Source organism: Clarias gariepinus, chromosome 12, assembly GCF_024256425.1.
Source record: "Clarias gariepinus isolate MV-2021 ecotype Netherlands chromosome 12, CGAR_prim_01v2, whole genome shotgun sequence".
Taxonomy (NCBI): domain Eukaryota; kingdom Metazoa; phylum Chordata; class Actinopteri; order Siluriformes; family Clariidae; genus Clarias; species Clarias gariepinus.
The window spans coordinates 11,158,037-11,176,353 of record NC_071111.1 but is presented as its reverse complement, the minus strand read 5'-3'; the positions used below and the strand labels follow the sequence as shown (position 1 = coordinate 11,176,353).

The 18,317-nt window shown below is 38.5% G+C and overlaps 1 protein-coding gene across 1 annotated transcript; it reads left to right on the top strand.

Annotated features, from left to right (window-relative positions):
• Nucleotides 1-330: 330 nt before the first annotated feature.
• Nucleotides 331-17,693, top strand: gdi2 (GDP dissociation inhibitor 2). The gene is made up of 11 exons (XM_053508554.1): nt 331-488; nt 6,835-6,942; nt 9,739-9,838; nt 10,088-10,222; nt 11,442-11,640; nt 11,751-11,882; nt 11,986-12,085; nt 14,394-14,565; nt 14,654-14,798; nt 14,909-14,963; nt 16,084-17,693. The coding sequence occupies exons 1-11, from the start codon at nt 444-446 to the stop codon at nt 16,237-16,239; spliced, it is 1,347 nt and encodes a 448-aa protein (XP_053364529.1). The 5' UTR covers nt 331-443; the 3' UTR covers nt 16,240-17,693.
• Nucleotides 17,694-18,317: the final 624 nt, after the last annotated feature.

Sequence of the window (18,317 nt, the reverse complement as noted above, 5' to 3'; positions counted from 1 at the left end):
TAAGTCAATGGTATCAGTTTCTTCATCCTCCAGGAACTGCCTGGATACTCTCGCCACATGAGGCCGGGCACTGCCTCATGCACCAGGAGGAGCCCAAAACCCAGCGCACCAGCGTAGGGTCTGACAATGATACCAAGGATTTAATTCCTAAACCTAATGGCAGTCAGAGCTCTGTGTGTTCCTCCATGGAGATGCCTCCTCACACCATCACTGACCCATGTTTCAGGCAGCATAACGTTCGCCACATCTGCTTTCACATCTTTATCATCTGACTCCTCCCATTTACAGTCAGTCCCGCCCATATGCTCACAGGCCCCTCCCAGTTCGTCTGTCCAGCCTGTTTGACGTTCCAGCGCTTCTTTCATTTCCAGCTTTGCCGCTGATCTCCATTTTCTTCTTCAGGCCTGAAACAGAAGAAAAGCGGATTAAACTCGTGAAGCAAAATGAATGAAGAATACGACGTAATCGTTTTGGGAACTGGACTTACGGTATATACTCGATATGATCAAAGTTAACACATTTAATCCATTTTTTTCTAGATTTGATTTATTGCTCGTAAAGAGAGCCGAAGCCTGACCAGCTAGCTGCTTAGCCGGCTAGTTTAGCTAGCTTCAGTATAACTCCATACAGCTGTATTCTCACCACACTCTCGGTGCACTAGGATAAAACTGTACCGTCATTTAAGTGCATTGATGTTTTACAAAATTTAACGGATTGCGGTGTAGGATTTTTTTTGTTGCTTCTCCGACTTCGCGTTGCTTAGTAGCGCCAAACGTATGGTTAGCTTTCTGCTGCTAGCTAACTTCTTTTTATTCACCCAACCGCATTGTGGCTTTGTCTTTGCTTGTCATATTTGTATTATAACAACTTATATCCCAAACTTTAGGATATTTAACTGCTAATTTAGATGAATTAGCGCACTGGCTAGTTATTAACTACGACTAGCTGTCTAGATTCCCTCTTAACTAATAACCTTAATCTCTTTCCCAGCAAGCAGGACAATATTTAGCCGTGAAAGGAAATAAGAAACAAAACACAATACGTTTTTAAATTAAGATATTTAGGTGAACATAATTATATCTGATTGTGTGAGGGGGGGAGAAAGCGCACGAGCGTATGCGGATGTGAAGTGTCTGTGTGTTAGCAGCGTTAGCTAGCCTTCTCTTCGCCTCAGCGTTTTTATCACTTTTTTAAATTTAATAAGAGGTCCTTTCCATAAGGAGGAGATTGGCTTCCTTTTTGTCTTTTGTATAATAATGTCAAAACAGTGCTTAATGCCTGAGCTAATTAATTCTTTGACAAACGTTTATAAAACACCGCGCCCTCCTCATACAGTGCGTTAGGGCTGGGAATCAACGGTCACCTCCCGATACGATATCATCACTAAACCTCGATTAAATTGCGATTCTATAAGTATCGCGAGTTTATAAATATCCCGATTCGATATCACGCTTTTGACTCGATTTTGTCACAATTTCAAGCCTTAAAAAAAATTCTGATTAATTCAATGTAGCCTCTTCTTTATAAGATCGGGTTTTTTTCACTTAAAAACCAAGAGCTGCATTCAAACAGTACAAAAATGACTTTAAATACAAGTGATTGGCGTTTAACTGAGCAGCACATGTTTCTATGTCATTCGCCATAATTATATTTGTAAACAAATTTGGGTGACTAACTTGCGCATTTGGTAGTTTGCTACTGGTGTGAGCGTTTGTAATAATTTGGTTTGAGACTAATTTGCTCACAGAGTTTGGAGAAAACGGCAGATTGAAGCCGTTTAATGCGCATTATCTTTCGTAACGTGACACCATGGAAAATGTGTTTCTGTTGCGTCACACGATGCTTCTGTTCACGGTTCAAATTATATTTGAGGCTGATTGGCCCGATAAAACTGAAAAACACCCAATTCTGGTCACTGACCGATCGACTGGTTAATCTCTATTATTAATTTAAAAATTATCATTTTTTAAATCAGTTTTCTAATTCATTTATTGAATCAGTGTGGCCATGCATAAATCACCACACTAAGGAATCACGATTCATAACAAGTTTTTTTTGTTTTTCCCCTTCCCCAGTGCATACAGTTCTACTTCATGATCACAGTTCATGTAGTTGTGTTTGTGAATTAGTCAAAACGTATATGACCTTACCCTTATTTCCGTCTTTATATATTTTCAACTGATATAGATATAACTTGGTTTATTAAAGACTACTTATATAGGTTGAAATCGTCCTTTACTAAGGATAAGTTAGGTATTCTGGGAACACTGGGTGTGAGTTAGGAATACACCATGAATTCATTGTCTTTCATCTACCAGTGTGTCTGTAAGTTGGGAAACCAGAAAACATAGAGGAAATCTGGGGAACCTGCAAACACATGAGAAAGACAGCAATCCATGTGAAAGTTCACAGAGACCACACTGCTCCACCACCTCTACACTGTCCTCATATATATATGATATGATATTGTTGAAGTTGCATCCTTTTTTTTGGCAAATGGTTGATGCCTAATTTAAAATAGGTGCTTAATTAATTACATAAAAAATATTTGTCAAAGGATGCTTTTTATGTAGTTAAGGCATCAGAGGACTGATCAGAAGGTTTCAGGGTTAAACCACAGCACCACAACTAAGTTGCTACTGTTGGGCCCCTGAGCAAGGCCCTTAACTGCTCAGTTGTATAATGAGAGAGAGGGAAAAAAATGTAAGTTACTTTAATTAATATTCTGCAGCCCTATTTAATATCTATATAGTATCACTAGTACAGTAAGAATGACGTGAGGCAAATAATTACCCAAACTGCACAAATATATCTTTAAATACATCTCTTCTGCTTGTAAAGCTCTGCTGGCTTCATATTGTGTCTCCTCTAAGAAATGTGTCAAATTTGATCTGATAACAATCCAGCGCTTTAGACTGTTATCATCCTTTGCATCACATAGGCTCAGCATCTCGTGCTTGTGATCAAGCCATCCGACAAACTAAAATTGTTTTACAATTTTATGTAATAACTGCAGGAAAAGTCTTGTCATGCAGATGTGATAAAGTAGACGTCTCGTTCGTTGGTTTCATGTTACAGTCGTGCGATCTAGGATTTTGAGGTAAAAAAAAAAAAAAAAAACCTGCATGGTAGTCAGGAAACATTAAAATGCCAGCATGCCTTATACGTTTAGCACAACTGAACAGGAAAGAGGAAGTTGGGAATCAGAGGGTGAAGCGTTTGCTGTAGGTGCTCTGTGTAAAAGTCTCAGTAGTACTCAGAAATAGACACGGCAGTGTAATGGCGAGGAAATGAAAGTGTGATCTGTTATTAGTTCTGCAAAAGAGAATTTGTTGTTCGCAGGCATTGAGCCAGATTATTTACTCATCACAAATGAATTATATATTTTATTAGAGTTTACTAAATAAAGTTTGCCACCTAAATTTGTGCCTTCTTAATTACAGGAGCATTTTGTACTGCTGTCATTATTATTTTTGTTATATTTATTTTCATTCTAAGCATTTTGTGCTAGCCCAAAGTTTTAGTGTAGTTAGTCCTTTTTTTGTATCCTCCCTGTTCTTTCTCTCTTCTCTAACAAAACTCCGACTGCGCTGTCATATTAATTTATTAATGAGTAACGTGGAATCACTTATTTGTCACATCACAGTGCAGAACAGAATGCCAGTTGTCTATAACTTCAATGAGTGGGATGAACTAAGGGGGCGTTGCTGAAAAGAAAACTCTGAGAGTTGTGCTGCTCAGAAAGAAATTAACAAAAAACGAACAGAGCAAAAAAACAGCAGTATTGCTAAATCGAGACGCCATGACAGCGTGCTGACATTTGGGATTGACTGACAGGCGAGTATCTGAGTCTCAGCAGGCAGCCAGTGGCCCAGCAACATCAAAAAGGAGTCGAAATGTCAGTTTACCTGACACAGCATCACTCTTTCACGTGACTGACTCACTCTCTGTGTGTTGCATGCAGTCAGCTGAGTTTTATTATTTTTTTTACTGTCATTTTGTTAACATTTAACTTATCTAAAACTTCTGACTGCCGAATGCAGAACTTTTCTGTTTTTGTACACACGACATATCCAGGTCTAGGATTATGATGTGACCAGATTTTGATTTGTTTCTTTTGTTCGTCACTGTTTGAATACCTTTAGTTCATTATGCTTTATTAGAATCTCTATCACAGCGACCAGAAGCAATTTTTATTCTTTTTATTCTTTTAAAGATTTTTTTATGTATATATGTTTGACTTTAAGGAGGTAAAAAATCAGGTAATTTTTACCCGTTGGCAGGCAGCACAGCATCCTGTGTGGTACAAGCAAATTATTCGTGAAGTTTACTTAGAACTGTAACAAAATCTAAAGAAAAAAATTGACTCAGGAAATTGATAAAATTGCGATTTTTATAAAATCTTAATTCAAATCTAGGTAATCAGGTGGTTCCTGATGATTACCATCTGTAATATCTATAGTAACAACTTGGACACTTCTATAAGACACACTCGATATAAACAGATATTTTTCAAGTGTTTAATTGTTGATGGAGCTCATGGGGAACTGTTTATTTGGCATTTTTCAGAAGGAGACTTCAGCATCACTAAACATCCTGGAACTTTATTATCCTTATTAACACCTGGAACCTTATTTTCCAGACCCAGAATTAGATATAATTAAAAACAAATTACAGTAAATGTTGTACCACTTTAGGATCAAAGCCTTTTAAAAAATTCTTTTTTTATTTAGGCTCTCTGATTATAACCCAGGCTCTGTTTAAATGCGTGTACACTTGGCTTGACTGGACTTTTAGGGGAAAATCTTAACTCGCACAAAGATAGGATCAGTTGAAAGACATAGCTTTAAGTTGCATGTATCTTATCAATGACTTTGATCTGGAGTGTGTCTTAAATTGCATATTACATAACCGATTGCATGTAATAATATCTTAAATTATATTTTCACTAAACAAAAATAACATGCTGAAACATAGTACTTCAAAGTCGTGTTAGAAAACAAACAAAAACATTTTTAAATACCTGCATGCTTCTGTTTTGCACCTAGTGGTGGCTATAACAATCCACCATTGTCAGGGTTTATATGTAAACTTAATTATATACAATGCTTTTAGGGTTGTTTTTTTTAGCTAATGTTCAAAAAACTCCATTTTAATAAAAATAAAGAGGGATGTTTATAACTGGGAAAAAAAATCTGTGGCTTTAAAAAATATCTACATATCCATATATTTTCAATACATAGCGTAGCTGGGATTCCTTCGACATAATTTGTTTATTATCTTGAAAGTAAAGTGCACAAGTGCATGTCATTTTTTTCAAAGTGCAAACGCTCAACATAGACTAAAGTTAGACACCGCTTTGGCCTTTACCAGTCTGAACTGAAACAATAACCCGGCATTTGTTTTCAATGTGAAGCTTTTTCATTGCGGCTGCATTGCATTTGTAGGAAGTGAGAGCATAAAATGGAGAGAGTGGTTACAAACGAGGGCTTGTGGCAGTGGAGGCTGGTGGTGTGTTCAAGGGTGTGGCTGTTTTTCAAATGTTCAGTTGTGGGCCTGTAGTCATAGGATAGCGCTTGGGATATTCTGGTAGGGAGTGAACCCAAGAACAACACGCATTACTGTTCAAGAGTGAAACTTTTGCCTGCTTTTTCTCTGATGGCACGCAGCAGTGCTTTTCTGTTTTTAGAAGAAATTATCGAATTTAGCCACTTCACATTTAGAAAACAATGTTTTAGCATGTGTAAAACTTCAGCACTCTGAGTGCTAAGCGCGATTCAGATGGCTCACTTCCTTTTTCTGGCTTTTGTTTGCATGTCAGCAGTTTATCAGAAAACAGCTTAATAAATGTTAGAAAGCAGGTATGGCATAGTTTAGCATGCCGAGTTGTGGATGGGACATAACGCAAGCTCCAAATTGTGGATATGACATAACGCAAGCTCCGAGTTGTGGATGGGACATAACGCAAGCTCCGGGTGGTGGATGGGACATAACGCAAGCTCCGGGTGGTGGATGGGACATAACGCAAGCTCCGAGTTGTGGATGGGACATAACGCAAGCTCCGAGTTGTGGATGGGACATAACGCAAGCTCTGTGTAAAGTCCACTTCATCACATGATCTCTATAACTAAAGTTAATCGCATTATAGACTGAGCAAGTATGGTGTGCTTGTTTGATATCTTCTGTTTATGCTCAGTACTTGAAGTGCTGTAGGTCATAAGAACAAATTGTATGAATTATTTAAAAAAATAAAAAAATTCACAGGCTCTGGCCCACACAGATTATTTTATATTAACTTTTAATTTGTACCAGGAATTCTTAAATCTGAAAATACTCAGGCGTGGTAATGGTACAAAGTTTAAACACACTGTATTTAGAAAAAAAAAGATCTTATAATAGTTAATATAAAACTCTATAAGTCCCAGCTTACGCATCGTACCAGTACAAGAACTGCTGTGCAATAGACCTTGTGTTTCTTTCTCAGATTTCCCAGCTGAAATTTAAGACCCTGAGATCTGTTTAAGGATGCCCTGTGCAGACATTATGCTGCGTGCGTGCGTGAAAGTGTGCACATGCCTGAATGCCAGTGCAAAAGGTTTAATAGGATCTACCATGTTTGGTTCATCATCTCCTGCAAGGTCACACAAGACAGGTTAAGAACTCGCACAGTTTTCATACATTATCTGTAGCAGCCTGGTCACAGCTCATCGTCAACATACACTAATACCTGTTCAGGAGTAAAGAATGCCTGCTTTTAAAGAATATGCTGATCTTTCTGTTTACAAGAGTTTGTGTGTGTAAACATGCTGTGCCTGGGTTTTGTGTTACTCACAGGAATGCATCCTGTCCGGGATCATGTCTGTGAAGGGAAAGAAGGTCCTGCACATGGACAGAAACTCTTACTACGGGGGAGATAGCGCATCCATCACCCCTTTGGAGGATGTAAGTCTTTTATCAGTGATTTTCATTTAAGAAGTCATACAATTAAGCAACGCAGCATCCCGAAAAACTGTCTGGATTTAATTTTATCCCCTGTTTCTGATGATATTGTGCTTGACTGCAAAATACCGATTTTTGCCATTTGCTTTTTCTTTTAAAAATTTTAATCAGAGATCAAAGAACGTCTCGCGATATGAAGGAAAAGTGTTATTCCAGTTGTTGATTGATGATTTCCAGTTGTTTTCAGAGAAACGATTTAGCCAAAGTCTTTATAACTTTGGGAGAGAAAATAGAGGCTTTAAGGGAGAGATATTTTTTAATAGTTTTGTGATAACAGGAACTAATTTGTCTTATAGGTGTTCCATAATAGCTATATATGCATACAGTGTATAAATAAATGTTGTTGTTGACATACTGCTGGGGCATACAAGGAATACCTTAACGGCAGGCCCTTATTTAGGGGATTTTAACATTCGGACCCAAGGATCGTTTCATAAAACACCTGACCCCAAAGTCTGGTTCATTTTGATCAGTGAGGACACAAACGTTCCAAGCTTTTGCTTTGGAACATGCCCAGATCTTATCAAACATGAAAGCCTGACATCATCAGTGCCGCCCGAAATCTATGTGTGCATGTAGCCTGCGCCGATCTCATCCTCTGACCTGCACAGCCATAGCTGATAAAATAGGAAGAAACATGAGAGCATTGCCCTTGACATTTTCTGAAATCTGAGGCATTGTGCAAATGTTGGCTTCCTTGTTCTCTTCTTCTTTTCTTATGTTTAATGGTAGGGGCATGCGGCTACCAGCTGTAAAGGATACTCATATATATATATATATATATACTCACCTAAAGGATTGTTAGAAACACCTGTTCAATTTCTCATTAATGCAATTATCTAATCAACCAATCACATGGCAGTTGCTTCAATGAATTTAGGGGTGTGGTCCTGGTTAAGACAATCTTCTGAACTCCAAACTGAATGTCAGAATGGGAAAGAAAGGTGATTTAAGCAATTTTGAGCGTGGCATGGCACCATTTTTAGGGTTTACAAAGAATGGTGTAAAAAGGGAAAAACATCCAGTATGCGGCGGTCCTGTGGGTGAAAATGCCTTGTTGATGCTAGAGGTCAGAGGAGAATGGGCCGACTGATTCAAGCTGATAGAAGAGCAACTTTGACTGAAATAACCACTCGTTACAACCGAGGTATGCAGCAAAGCATTTGTGAAGCCACAACACGCACAACCTTGAGGCGGATGGGCTACAACAGCAGAAGACCCCACCGGGTACCACTCATCTCCACTACAAATAGGAAAAAGAGGCTACAATTTGCACGAGCTCACCAAAATTCGACAGTTGAAGACTGGAAAAATGTTGCCTGGTCTAATGAGTCTCGATTTCTGTTGAGACATTCAAAAGGTAGAGTCAGAATTTGGCGTAAACAGAATGAGAACATGGATCCATCATGCCTTGTTACCACTGTGCAGGCTGGTGGTGCTGGTGTAATGGTGTGGGGGATGTTTTCTTGGCACACTTTAGTCCCCTTATTGCCAATTGGGCATTGTGTGCATCCCATAAATCTCCATCAACTGCAAGATGCTGTCCTATCATTATGGGCCAACATTGCAAAAGAATTCTTTCAGCACCTTGTTGAATCAATGCCACATAGAATTAAGGCAGTTCTAAAGGCGAAAGGGGGTCAAACACCGTATTAGTATGGTGTTCCTAATAATCCTTTAGGTGAGTGTGTATGTATGTATATATACATGCATACATTCCCATGACTCCTCTGGATCATCCAGGTGGTCTCTGGCAAACTTCAGATGGTCCTGGACATGGGTTGACTTAAGCAGGGGAACCTTCCGTGCGATGCAAGATTTTAAAGCATGACGTCTTAGTGTATTATTAAGATAGTAGCCTTGAAAACGATGGTCCCAGCTCTCTTCACGGCATTGACCAGCTCCTCTCGTGTAGTTCTGGGCTGATTCCCCACGAGGAGAGATCTGCTGTGGGGCCGCAGTCCGAGGGACATTGACAGTCATCATTAGCCTCTTTCATTTTCTGACAATTGCTCCAACTGTTGTTCTTTTTTCACCAAGCTGCTTGGCAATTGCCCCGTAGCCCTTTTCAGCTTTGTGAAGGTCTACAATTTTGTCTCTTGTGTCTTTTGACAGCTCTTTGGTTTTGCCCATGTAGCTACTTAGACTTTGGCTGATTGTGGGGTGCACAGGTGTCTTCATGACAGCTAACAAACTTAAACCGGTGCTGCTAATTTAGAATTATGAGCAGAGTGTAGCTGGAATATTTAAAAGCAAAATAACAGGTCTTTAAGGGTTAGAAATCTGGCTGATAATCAAGTGATCAAATACTTATTTGACACAGTAATTCACAAATAAATTGTTTAAAAACCAAACAATGTGATTTCCGGATTTTTCTTTTAAGATTCTGTCTCTCACAGTGAAAATGCACCTATGCTGAAAATTATAGACCCCTCCATGATTTCTAAGTAAAAAAAACTTGCGAAATCACAGGGTGATCAAATACTTATTGACCTCACTGTGTGTGTGTGTATGTATATATATATATATATATATATATATATATGCAATTGTGCCAGAGGAGTGGGAGCAATCGTTCCTAGCCACCATTTTGCATTGGTCCACATTGCACCACCGTGTAGTTGATTATTTTTTACTCCAACAACATGCTCTGATTTCATGCTGCAGTTCTTACTCGCTTCACAATTTGATTATGTAAACTGAAGCAGTGTTTTATAAATGCTCTTCTCCTTTTATTAGCTGTATAAGCGCTTCAGCTTGCCCGGTGCTCCTCCCGAAACGATGGGAAAAGGTCGTGACTGGAACGTGGACCTCATCCCGAAGTTCCTCATGGCAAACGGTAAGAAAAATCTGTGTCAAACGCTGCAAGCTGTTTCAGTAACTCTGCTGAGACTGTTGCCTAGCAATCGGTTGTAATATAACACTTCTGCCAGCTCACTGATCATTCACACCTCAGAGACGGGATCATACTAATATCCAAGTGCTGGCGGGAATGTTTTGTAATCACGTATTTTTTTTTATTTATTTTTTTTTTTTTTTTATAATGTCATGGTGTAAGTCATTCTGTTTTGTGTCTGTGTGTTTTTAGGTCAGCTTGTGCGCATGCTGCTGATCACACAGGTGACGCGTTACCTGGACTTCAAAGTGATCGAGGGCAGCTTCGTCTACAAGAAGGGCAGCATCTACAAAGTGCCCTCCACCGAGACTGAGGCTCTGGCCTCCAGTAAGTGAGATCTGTAGTTTTATGATATTGGTGACAGAATCCCGTTTGTTGATGGTACACGAACAATTAAAAAAATATGAACTGTCACAATGGCAAAAAAACCTGAGGTTAGGACTAGGCTTGTTTGCATTTATTTAAAATGCACAATGTTTAGGACCAGACACAAAAACTACAGCTAGATTTACGTCGTGTGTGGCGCAGGTGTGGTGAAGAAGATTTAAAGGCATTGCTGTACAATGGTGATGCATCCAGTCAAAGAGTTTTGAGTGAATGCAGTCACATGACAGGATGTTGCCATGCCGACACACTGACACTTATGTCTCTGGAATTTGTCTTTGGCGCTCACACAATTAAGGTTATGATCTAACTATATAAACATAATGAGCAAATTTCATTTGAGATAAAACAAAAAGAGTGTGGATGCAGAACAGACAAAAAGCAAGCAGATTATTTCCACAATATGAGAACGGGTCAAACATCTTTCTACTGCACTGAATCATCAGAGAATGAGAAAAGCCCATTTATTTGTTCCTCTGCTGGGCGCATTAGGTCATGCAACACCTCTGTGGTATTTATGGTTTCATAGACACAAAGCTAGCGATAAGATTGGATAATTAAAAATTATGATAAAAACAGATCATAAGGGGATCGAAGCAAAGCTATGACTTTAGCTGGTTACATTATTTACTTCAGTTTTGGGGAATGTAGAGCGAACATCGAGTGAGTTATAGGATGTGAGATCGCCGTCTTCATACTCAGCATCTGTAATTTTACAGTCCACTTTGTAGTAAAATGTACACTTAATGTAACTTAAAATCATTTAGTGTCAAATATTAGTAGTTTAAGGAATCTTATGATGTTTTAAAGGACTTGCACATAATTTAAGAAACATGCACATTTCTTAAAATATATTGTATATCCGAAAACCCTAACAAGAATCAAATTTGATATTGGTTTATTCTGAAGCATTATCGAAGCAGAAAATCTGTTACTTGAATTCTGCTTTACACATTCAAATGTTTTCTAGATAAATGCAGGGATTTCTTGAATCTGATTACTGAAACTTTTAAATTTTGGTGTTACTTCCTTATTTTGGAGCATGGGATGGTGCATTGTGGTTATAATCATATTGTGCACTGCAGTTCCTCCTACACTGCTAATAGACAGGTGTTGCTCTACTTTTCAGTCTCACTCATTTCTCTACACTACTTTCCTCTAGGCCTGATGGGACTGTTTGAGAAGAGACGCTTCAGGAAGTTCCTGGTTTTCATAGCCAACTTCGATGAGAACGATCCCAAAACTATGGAGGGTGTGGATCCCAACAAGACCACCATGCGTGAGGTTTACAAGAAGTTTGACTTGGGCCAGGATGTCATTGACTTCACAGGTCATGCCATTGCACTCTACCGCACAGACGAGTGAGTTGTCTTTGCAATCCGTGGATAACAGGAAGCTGGGCATTTTTTTTTTTTTTTTTTTTTTTGTGTGTGTGTGTTTGATAATTCTCTGTTCCTCTTTACCTCTCTAGTTATCTGGATCAGCCTTGCCTAGACTCAATAAATAGGATTAAATTGTACAGCGAGTCCTTGGCGAGATATGGGAAGAGCCCCTACCTTTACCCACTGTATGGTCTGGGAGAACTGCCTCAGGGCTTTGCCAGGTCAGCCTTTCTTCTGTCATTCACACAGGAATATTAGTATAATGCTTTAACATAAGTATTTTTTGACCCTGCTGTACATGTTTAAGGTGGTTGTGTTTTACAGATTAAGTGCCATTTATGGAGGAACCTACATGCTCAACAAGCCAATTGAAGAGATCATTGTAGAGAATGGCAAAATAGTGGGTGTTAAATCTGAGGGAGAGGTGAGCAATTCATTCATTTAGTTAGCAAGGGCTGCAAATGACATTTCCAGGTTTCAGTGTGTTTTTTTAGGCTACACGGTGAATAGAGAGAATAAATTACTCAGTGCAACATTCAAATACTGTGTATTAATTAAAAGTGTTATACAGTCAGTCTTACAATATTTTCATTTAGATAAACTGGCAGCTTAACTCAAAAACTTGATTCAAAGTCAAATGAGGATGGGTTCCCTGTTGAGTCTGGTTCCTCATCTCAAGGGTTCTCCCTATTGTCATCTCAGGGAGTTTTTCCTTGCCACAATCGCCCTCAGATTGCTCATAGATATGATTTACACCTTTCCTCACACTTTTTTCAAAACTCATTTCTGTAAATTTCTTTTATTCTGGAAAGCTGCATTGTGACAATGACCACTGTTAAAATCGCTTTATAATTAAAAAATTATTAAATTGAAATTGATTTTAATCTCTAGTTCAATTCCAAGGTGCTGTTGTGGTCTCTCGCAGCCAGGGGGCCTAGAGAGAGCTGATTGGCCGAGCTCTCTTAGCGGCGTGGATTGAGAGGAACTTGGCGCGCTCACATCTACAGCCAATCAGGGGTGTCTGTGAGCTCGTGCAAGCGGAAGGAGCGGATAGCGCCAGTGTGTTACTCTGCCCCCAATGGTGTTTGAGAGAGCAATTTGAAAAGATGCGGGCTGTGGGGAGGAAACGCGCATCTCCCTGACTTGTAGCAGTAGCCTTAATGTAGGAGCTTCATCTACAGCAGCTTGTGGGAAGTTTTCCCATGTTTATAAAACCCGGTAGTTAAACCAAATCAATCAGCTGCCATAAATAATAAGTAGTAATAGCGATTATCTTGATGGTTACTATTGCACAGTGCAAGGATTTGATTTAAATCTTACTTATGCAGCTTTAAAGATGATTTAAAATAACCACAGGAGGCATTTTATTAAGTGAAGCAGTTGGGTGCAGGAGTAAAAAAAAAAAAAAACTTTTATACATCTACACTATATACAATGTGAAATAAAAGTGATGGGATTCCAGTACAGCAAAAGAAAATGAATAAGTTGATTTCCAGCATAGTCTTACATTATAATCGTTAACCAACAGAATTTGAACCTTCTTCACCATCTGCCTTGTCTGTGTTTTTCACTGTGTCTAGTAAACATCTGCACAATTTGTTTATACAACCCCTTATTCAGCTTAGTAGACAAGTCGTCACTGGTCTCACTCTCTGTTCATTTTATGTGGACTTTCATTGACCAGTGCTGTTGGAAGTTCAGATAAAATTCAGTACAATGCCAAACAGAATGCAATTAGTATCTAACCAGTGACGAAAGTAGCATTGAGTGTGTAGTGCAGGATGTGAGACAGTGAGGTAAAGTAGGCATGGCTTTCAAAAGTGACATTATAAGGCATGAAATCAGTGCAGACGGTTGATATAATCCAAGACAGTACTGTACAGTAAATCATAAATACAAAAAAAGGACGGAAAAGAGATAAACTTGCGAACATATACGTATTTGCACTCCGACTATCGTCCATAGATTTCACAAACATCAATTTGAGAGCTGTAGGATCACTGAGGGTTTCTGCAGATTGACTCTTGAGATGGGAAAGCTGTTTCCTTGCTCATCTGTGTAATAGTGAAGGCCCCGGGAGTGCTTTTTAGATGGGTTAGGGTGTGAGATGTCCCTGATGATGCCCCTTTACCCTTTATAGGCAACATTTGAAAGAGATGTCCTTGATGGTTTAAAGCTGAACAATGCTGAACAGCAATGCGTGTTGGGTGATTTATTTTTTTTTTTTTAACTACACGCTGAAGGCTCTTTTGTTCAGAGATTGCACTGCTGCCATACCACATTCATGTGGTTAATCGGATTGGTCCTGAATTAGAGAGCATTTCTCTGACACACTGTCAGTGGGAAAAAAAAAAACTTAATATGGTTGCTTTGCTTGTTCATATGTGTTTGCAAATCATTTGCTTTATTTGTCAACTATTGTAAGAAAATCTAAAAAAAATTTTATTCGATCAGCACCTTTACAAAAATCGTGATGCTAATAGAATCACAATACAAAATCTAATTGTGATATCGTATGGGCTGGTTCCTGGTGATTTCCATCCCTAATGCTCATGCATATCCACATGATCATTGACTTGTTGCCAGTGTGTAGCATTTGTTTTGTGTCTGACAACTTTTATTTGTCGTGTGCAAGATGAACGATTTTTAACAATGTATTATCTATGCTATATCACTCAAAAATACTTGCCATAAAGATGATGTACATGTTTAATTCATTTTTGCATGTTCAGATTGCTCGCTGTAAACAGCTGATTTGCGACCCCAGCTACATTATGGATCGGGCCAAGGTCGTCGGCAAGGTGATCAGAGTCATCTGCATCTTAAGCCACCCGATTAAGAACACCTCAGACTCCAACTCTTGCCAGATCATCATCCCTCAGAACCAGGTCAACAGGAAGCACGGTGAGACACACAGGAAGTGCAGTTCATGCACTCAGTAGTTTCGTTTTGAGAATCGAATTATGACAGTGTTTTGCTTTTTTCTTTTTAGATATCTATGTGTGCATGATCTCGTATGCACACAACGTGGCAGCGCAGGGTAAATACATAGCCATCGCCAGCACCACTGTGGAGACTAATGACCCTGAGAAGGAAATTAAACCAGCTTTGGACCTGCTTGAGCCTATTGAGCAAAAGTAGGTGTTATGTTTTTTTTTTACTTGTGTGTTATAATATCCTGAAATTACAATATGATATGGAGGGAATATGCTCATTGTTTTTGTTTCTCCCGTTTGATCTTCCACAGATTTGTGAGCATCGGTGATCTCTATGCTCCAACCGACTTGGGAAATGATAGTCAGGTTAGTATGTTGGTTGTTGGTGTGGCCTTGTAGTTAATTACTGTATGGCGATTTAGTCTTTGTTAAAAGTCTGGAGCATACAATAGAGCAGGGGCATTTGACTTAAATTGATAAACATTCAGTTACATAAAGTTCCTTTTCTAGAAAAGATGGAACGAGCAACCTACATAACTGAATGGCAGCAGCAGTTATCTTTTAATGTTTAACATTGAAATTACTTGATTGGACACGTAAATGAGCAGATTTTTTGTTTATTTTTCCGATAAAACTGCGTTTGCATTGTGTGCGCGCATCCTGGGAAAAGAGTGAAGGAAGGGTAACTGTGTAGGATGAGAAGGGGGAGAGGGGTAGGGGCTCCTTACATTAAATTCACACACGCGTGCACACAGTGCCTGTGTGCACAAACATAACACTTATCTTTCAGGATTTATTTTTACTTTTACTTTTTTTTTTAAGTTAAAAGTGCAGGTTAATTTTTTATTTTTACTTTATATTTTGTATTAATTATTTTTATGTATTTATTTTTTTGGGCTGTGGAACAAATAGTTTGAGTTTCCATTATTTCTTTTCGAAAAATTTAATTTGGTTTACAAGAGTTTTGAAATATAAGCCCGCTTCCGGAATGAATTATGCGCGTAATATCCACTGTATTGTCATGTAGCCTATCTCTATCTATTCGTATGAGCTGCCCTGAGTTTAAAAAAAATAAAAATAAAATAAAAAATAAAAAAATTAATGCATTGCATAAATGCCTATGTTTGGACAAGCCACAGGACAGGCTCTGTTACAGAAGTTAAACTGGTTTGTATTTGGAACCCACAGTCCTAGATCTGCTGTCACAGTTTTGTTTCCCCCCCCACTTCACCTCTTCATATCAATTGGGGGGAAAAAAACATTCTTTAGCCATTTTTGTTTTGCCGGAGGTTAAAACAAGCCAACAAGATTTTCTCCCTGATGTGACCTCATAAGAAAACGCTTTCCCGAGGCTTATTACCCAGCTATGCTCGGCTCTGCCAGGTGCAGAGTTTGGTAGTAGTTCAATTACCTGCTGCAACCTGTTATAGAAATAGTAAAATACGGGACCTTTAATGAGCTCTGTATGACCTTTCTTGAATCCCAGATCTTCATCTCTCGCTCCTACGATGCCACGACCCACTTCGAGACCACCTGCGATGACATCAAGGACATCTACAAGCGAATGACTGGCACAGACTTTGACTTTGCCGAGATGGAGCGCAAGAAGAATGACATCTTTGGCGATGGGGGCGACCAGTAATTTAACTGAGCTCTTAACATTGTTGAATATCAGATATTCAGAAGATGATAATCTTTAAGGAAAAAAAGAAAATAAAAAAAGATAACCAAAATGGGCTAGCTGATTATCACAAATGAGAAGTTTTTTTTTTTTTTTTTTTCTTTTTCCTGTTTTCTTTCCATAAAGGAATTTCATGTATACAGTTACAGATTTAGCATTTAAAGGGGGAGATGGGTCAGGTGGTCTGCTTTGTATAATCAGGTTATGAGACATATTGCACTGATTGTTGGTTGACGTCCTGTAATTCAGTTGCCATCATTGTGTTTTCACCCTGTCTGATCATTCACACAGGAAGGGCATTTAGTCCGAAGATGCCAAATCACCAGATGTACTCAAGTGATGTAAAGGCACAAGTCACACAGTGAATTAAAAACAAAAAAGCAGAAGTATTTTTTTATTATGACTATGTACAAAACCTTACAGATGGCCTCTCAAACAGAGGTGTCAAAAGTTTGCTTGATTTTAAGCTGCAATTAATAGCTTTTAATGCCAACTACATGACATTTATTGTATTTTCTTACAGATTGGTGCTTGTACTAGCTAGTTGTAGCTAGCAATATGTCCAAACCTTGCTTTGCAAATGTAAGGAGTGTGTCTAGAACACAAAATTCGTATATATCTTTCTTTAGTAGTGCTTAACCTGTCAATGATTATATAAACATTTATACGAATGAGGGTTATGTATATTCGCATAATACAAATGAAGTGGTTGGCATAACTGATAATAGGGACAGGAGTTTGGGGGGGTGCAGCTTTTGACTTTACATCTCTGTTGAGAGGCAGTGTGTGATTCTTGGGCCACCAGTCATGCGTTTGTCATATGTTAATAGAAAAGATACTTATTGAATAGCTCTGTACTTTCTGAACGTGACACATTTTTTGCACATTTTATTTTGTGTGGCAATTATTACCTTCAAAAAGCCTCTAGGGTCTGTAACTGCCTCCAGGTTGAAAATGAGCAATTAAGTAGTGCCAAGAGGGTTTTTAGAAGAGGTAACATTTGCTCTTTGTTGGAGCTTTAAAAAGCAGTATATCTGAGTCATTTATTTCTACAACTCGTAGAAGCCTTTTGAAGGTAATTTTTAAAACACTAAAGTGTACACAAAATGTTCTTTTGGTGAAAATGTCAGACTTTTCTTTAACATTAGTCTATGAAGCTGCTCGAACACTGTGCTCTTATTTTAGCAGCCGAGAGAAGAAGCTCTTGAAAACACACAAAACGTGGCCTAGTTCTCCTTTATATCTCTCGCTTTAGAAAGGACCAAATGTCTACTGCAGTATTGACATGGCAGGGGCCCTGTGCAAAATGTCGTCAGTGTTTTAATGAACGGAAGAACTGTGCTGAGCAGATGGGGCTCAAATAATTTCTGTACTGCTAAAGTAAAAACGTCAAGTAAAAACCAATGAAACCGTGATTTGTGTTTTTCTTCAGAATGGGACGCATTACAAAAAAAATCATTACAAGTCTAAAAATCAACATTACAGTTCAGTCTTGTATCATCCGAGGGAATCATAATACTGTTTAAACCTTGTCAGTATTAAAAAATTTACATCATTTCAATACTGAATCTAAAATATATATATATATATATATATATATATACACAGTGGTGTGAAAAACTATTTGCCCCCTTCCTGATTTCTTATTCTTTTGCATGTTTGTCACACAAAATGTTTCTGATCATCAAACACATTTAACTATTAGTCAAAGATAACACAAGTAAACACAAAATGCAGTTTTTAAATGATGGTTTTTATTATTTAGGGGGAAAAAAATCCAAACCTACATGGCCCTGTGTGAAAAAGTAATTGCCCCCTGAACCTAATAACTGGTTGGGCCACCCTTAGCAGCAATAACTGCAATCAAGCATTTGCGATAACTTGCAACGAGTCTTTTACAGCGCTCTGGAGGAATTTTGGCCCACTCATCTTTGCAGAATTGTTGTAATTCAGCTTTATTTGAGGGTTTTCTAGCATGAACCGCCTTTTTAAGGTCATGCCACAAGATCTCAATAGGATTCAGGTCGGGACTTTGAATA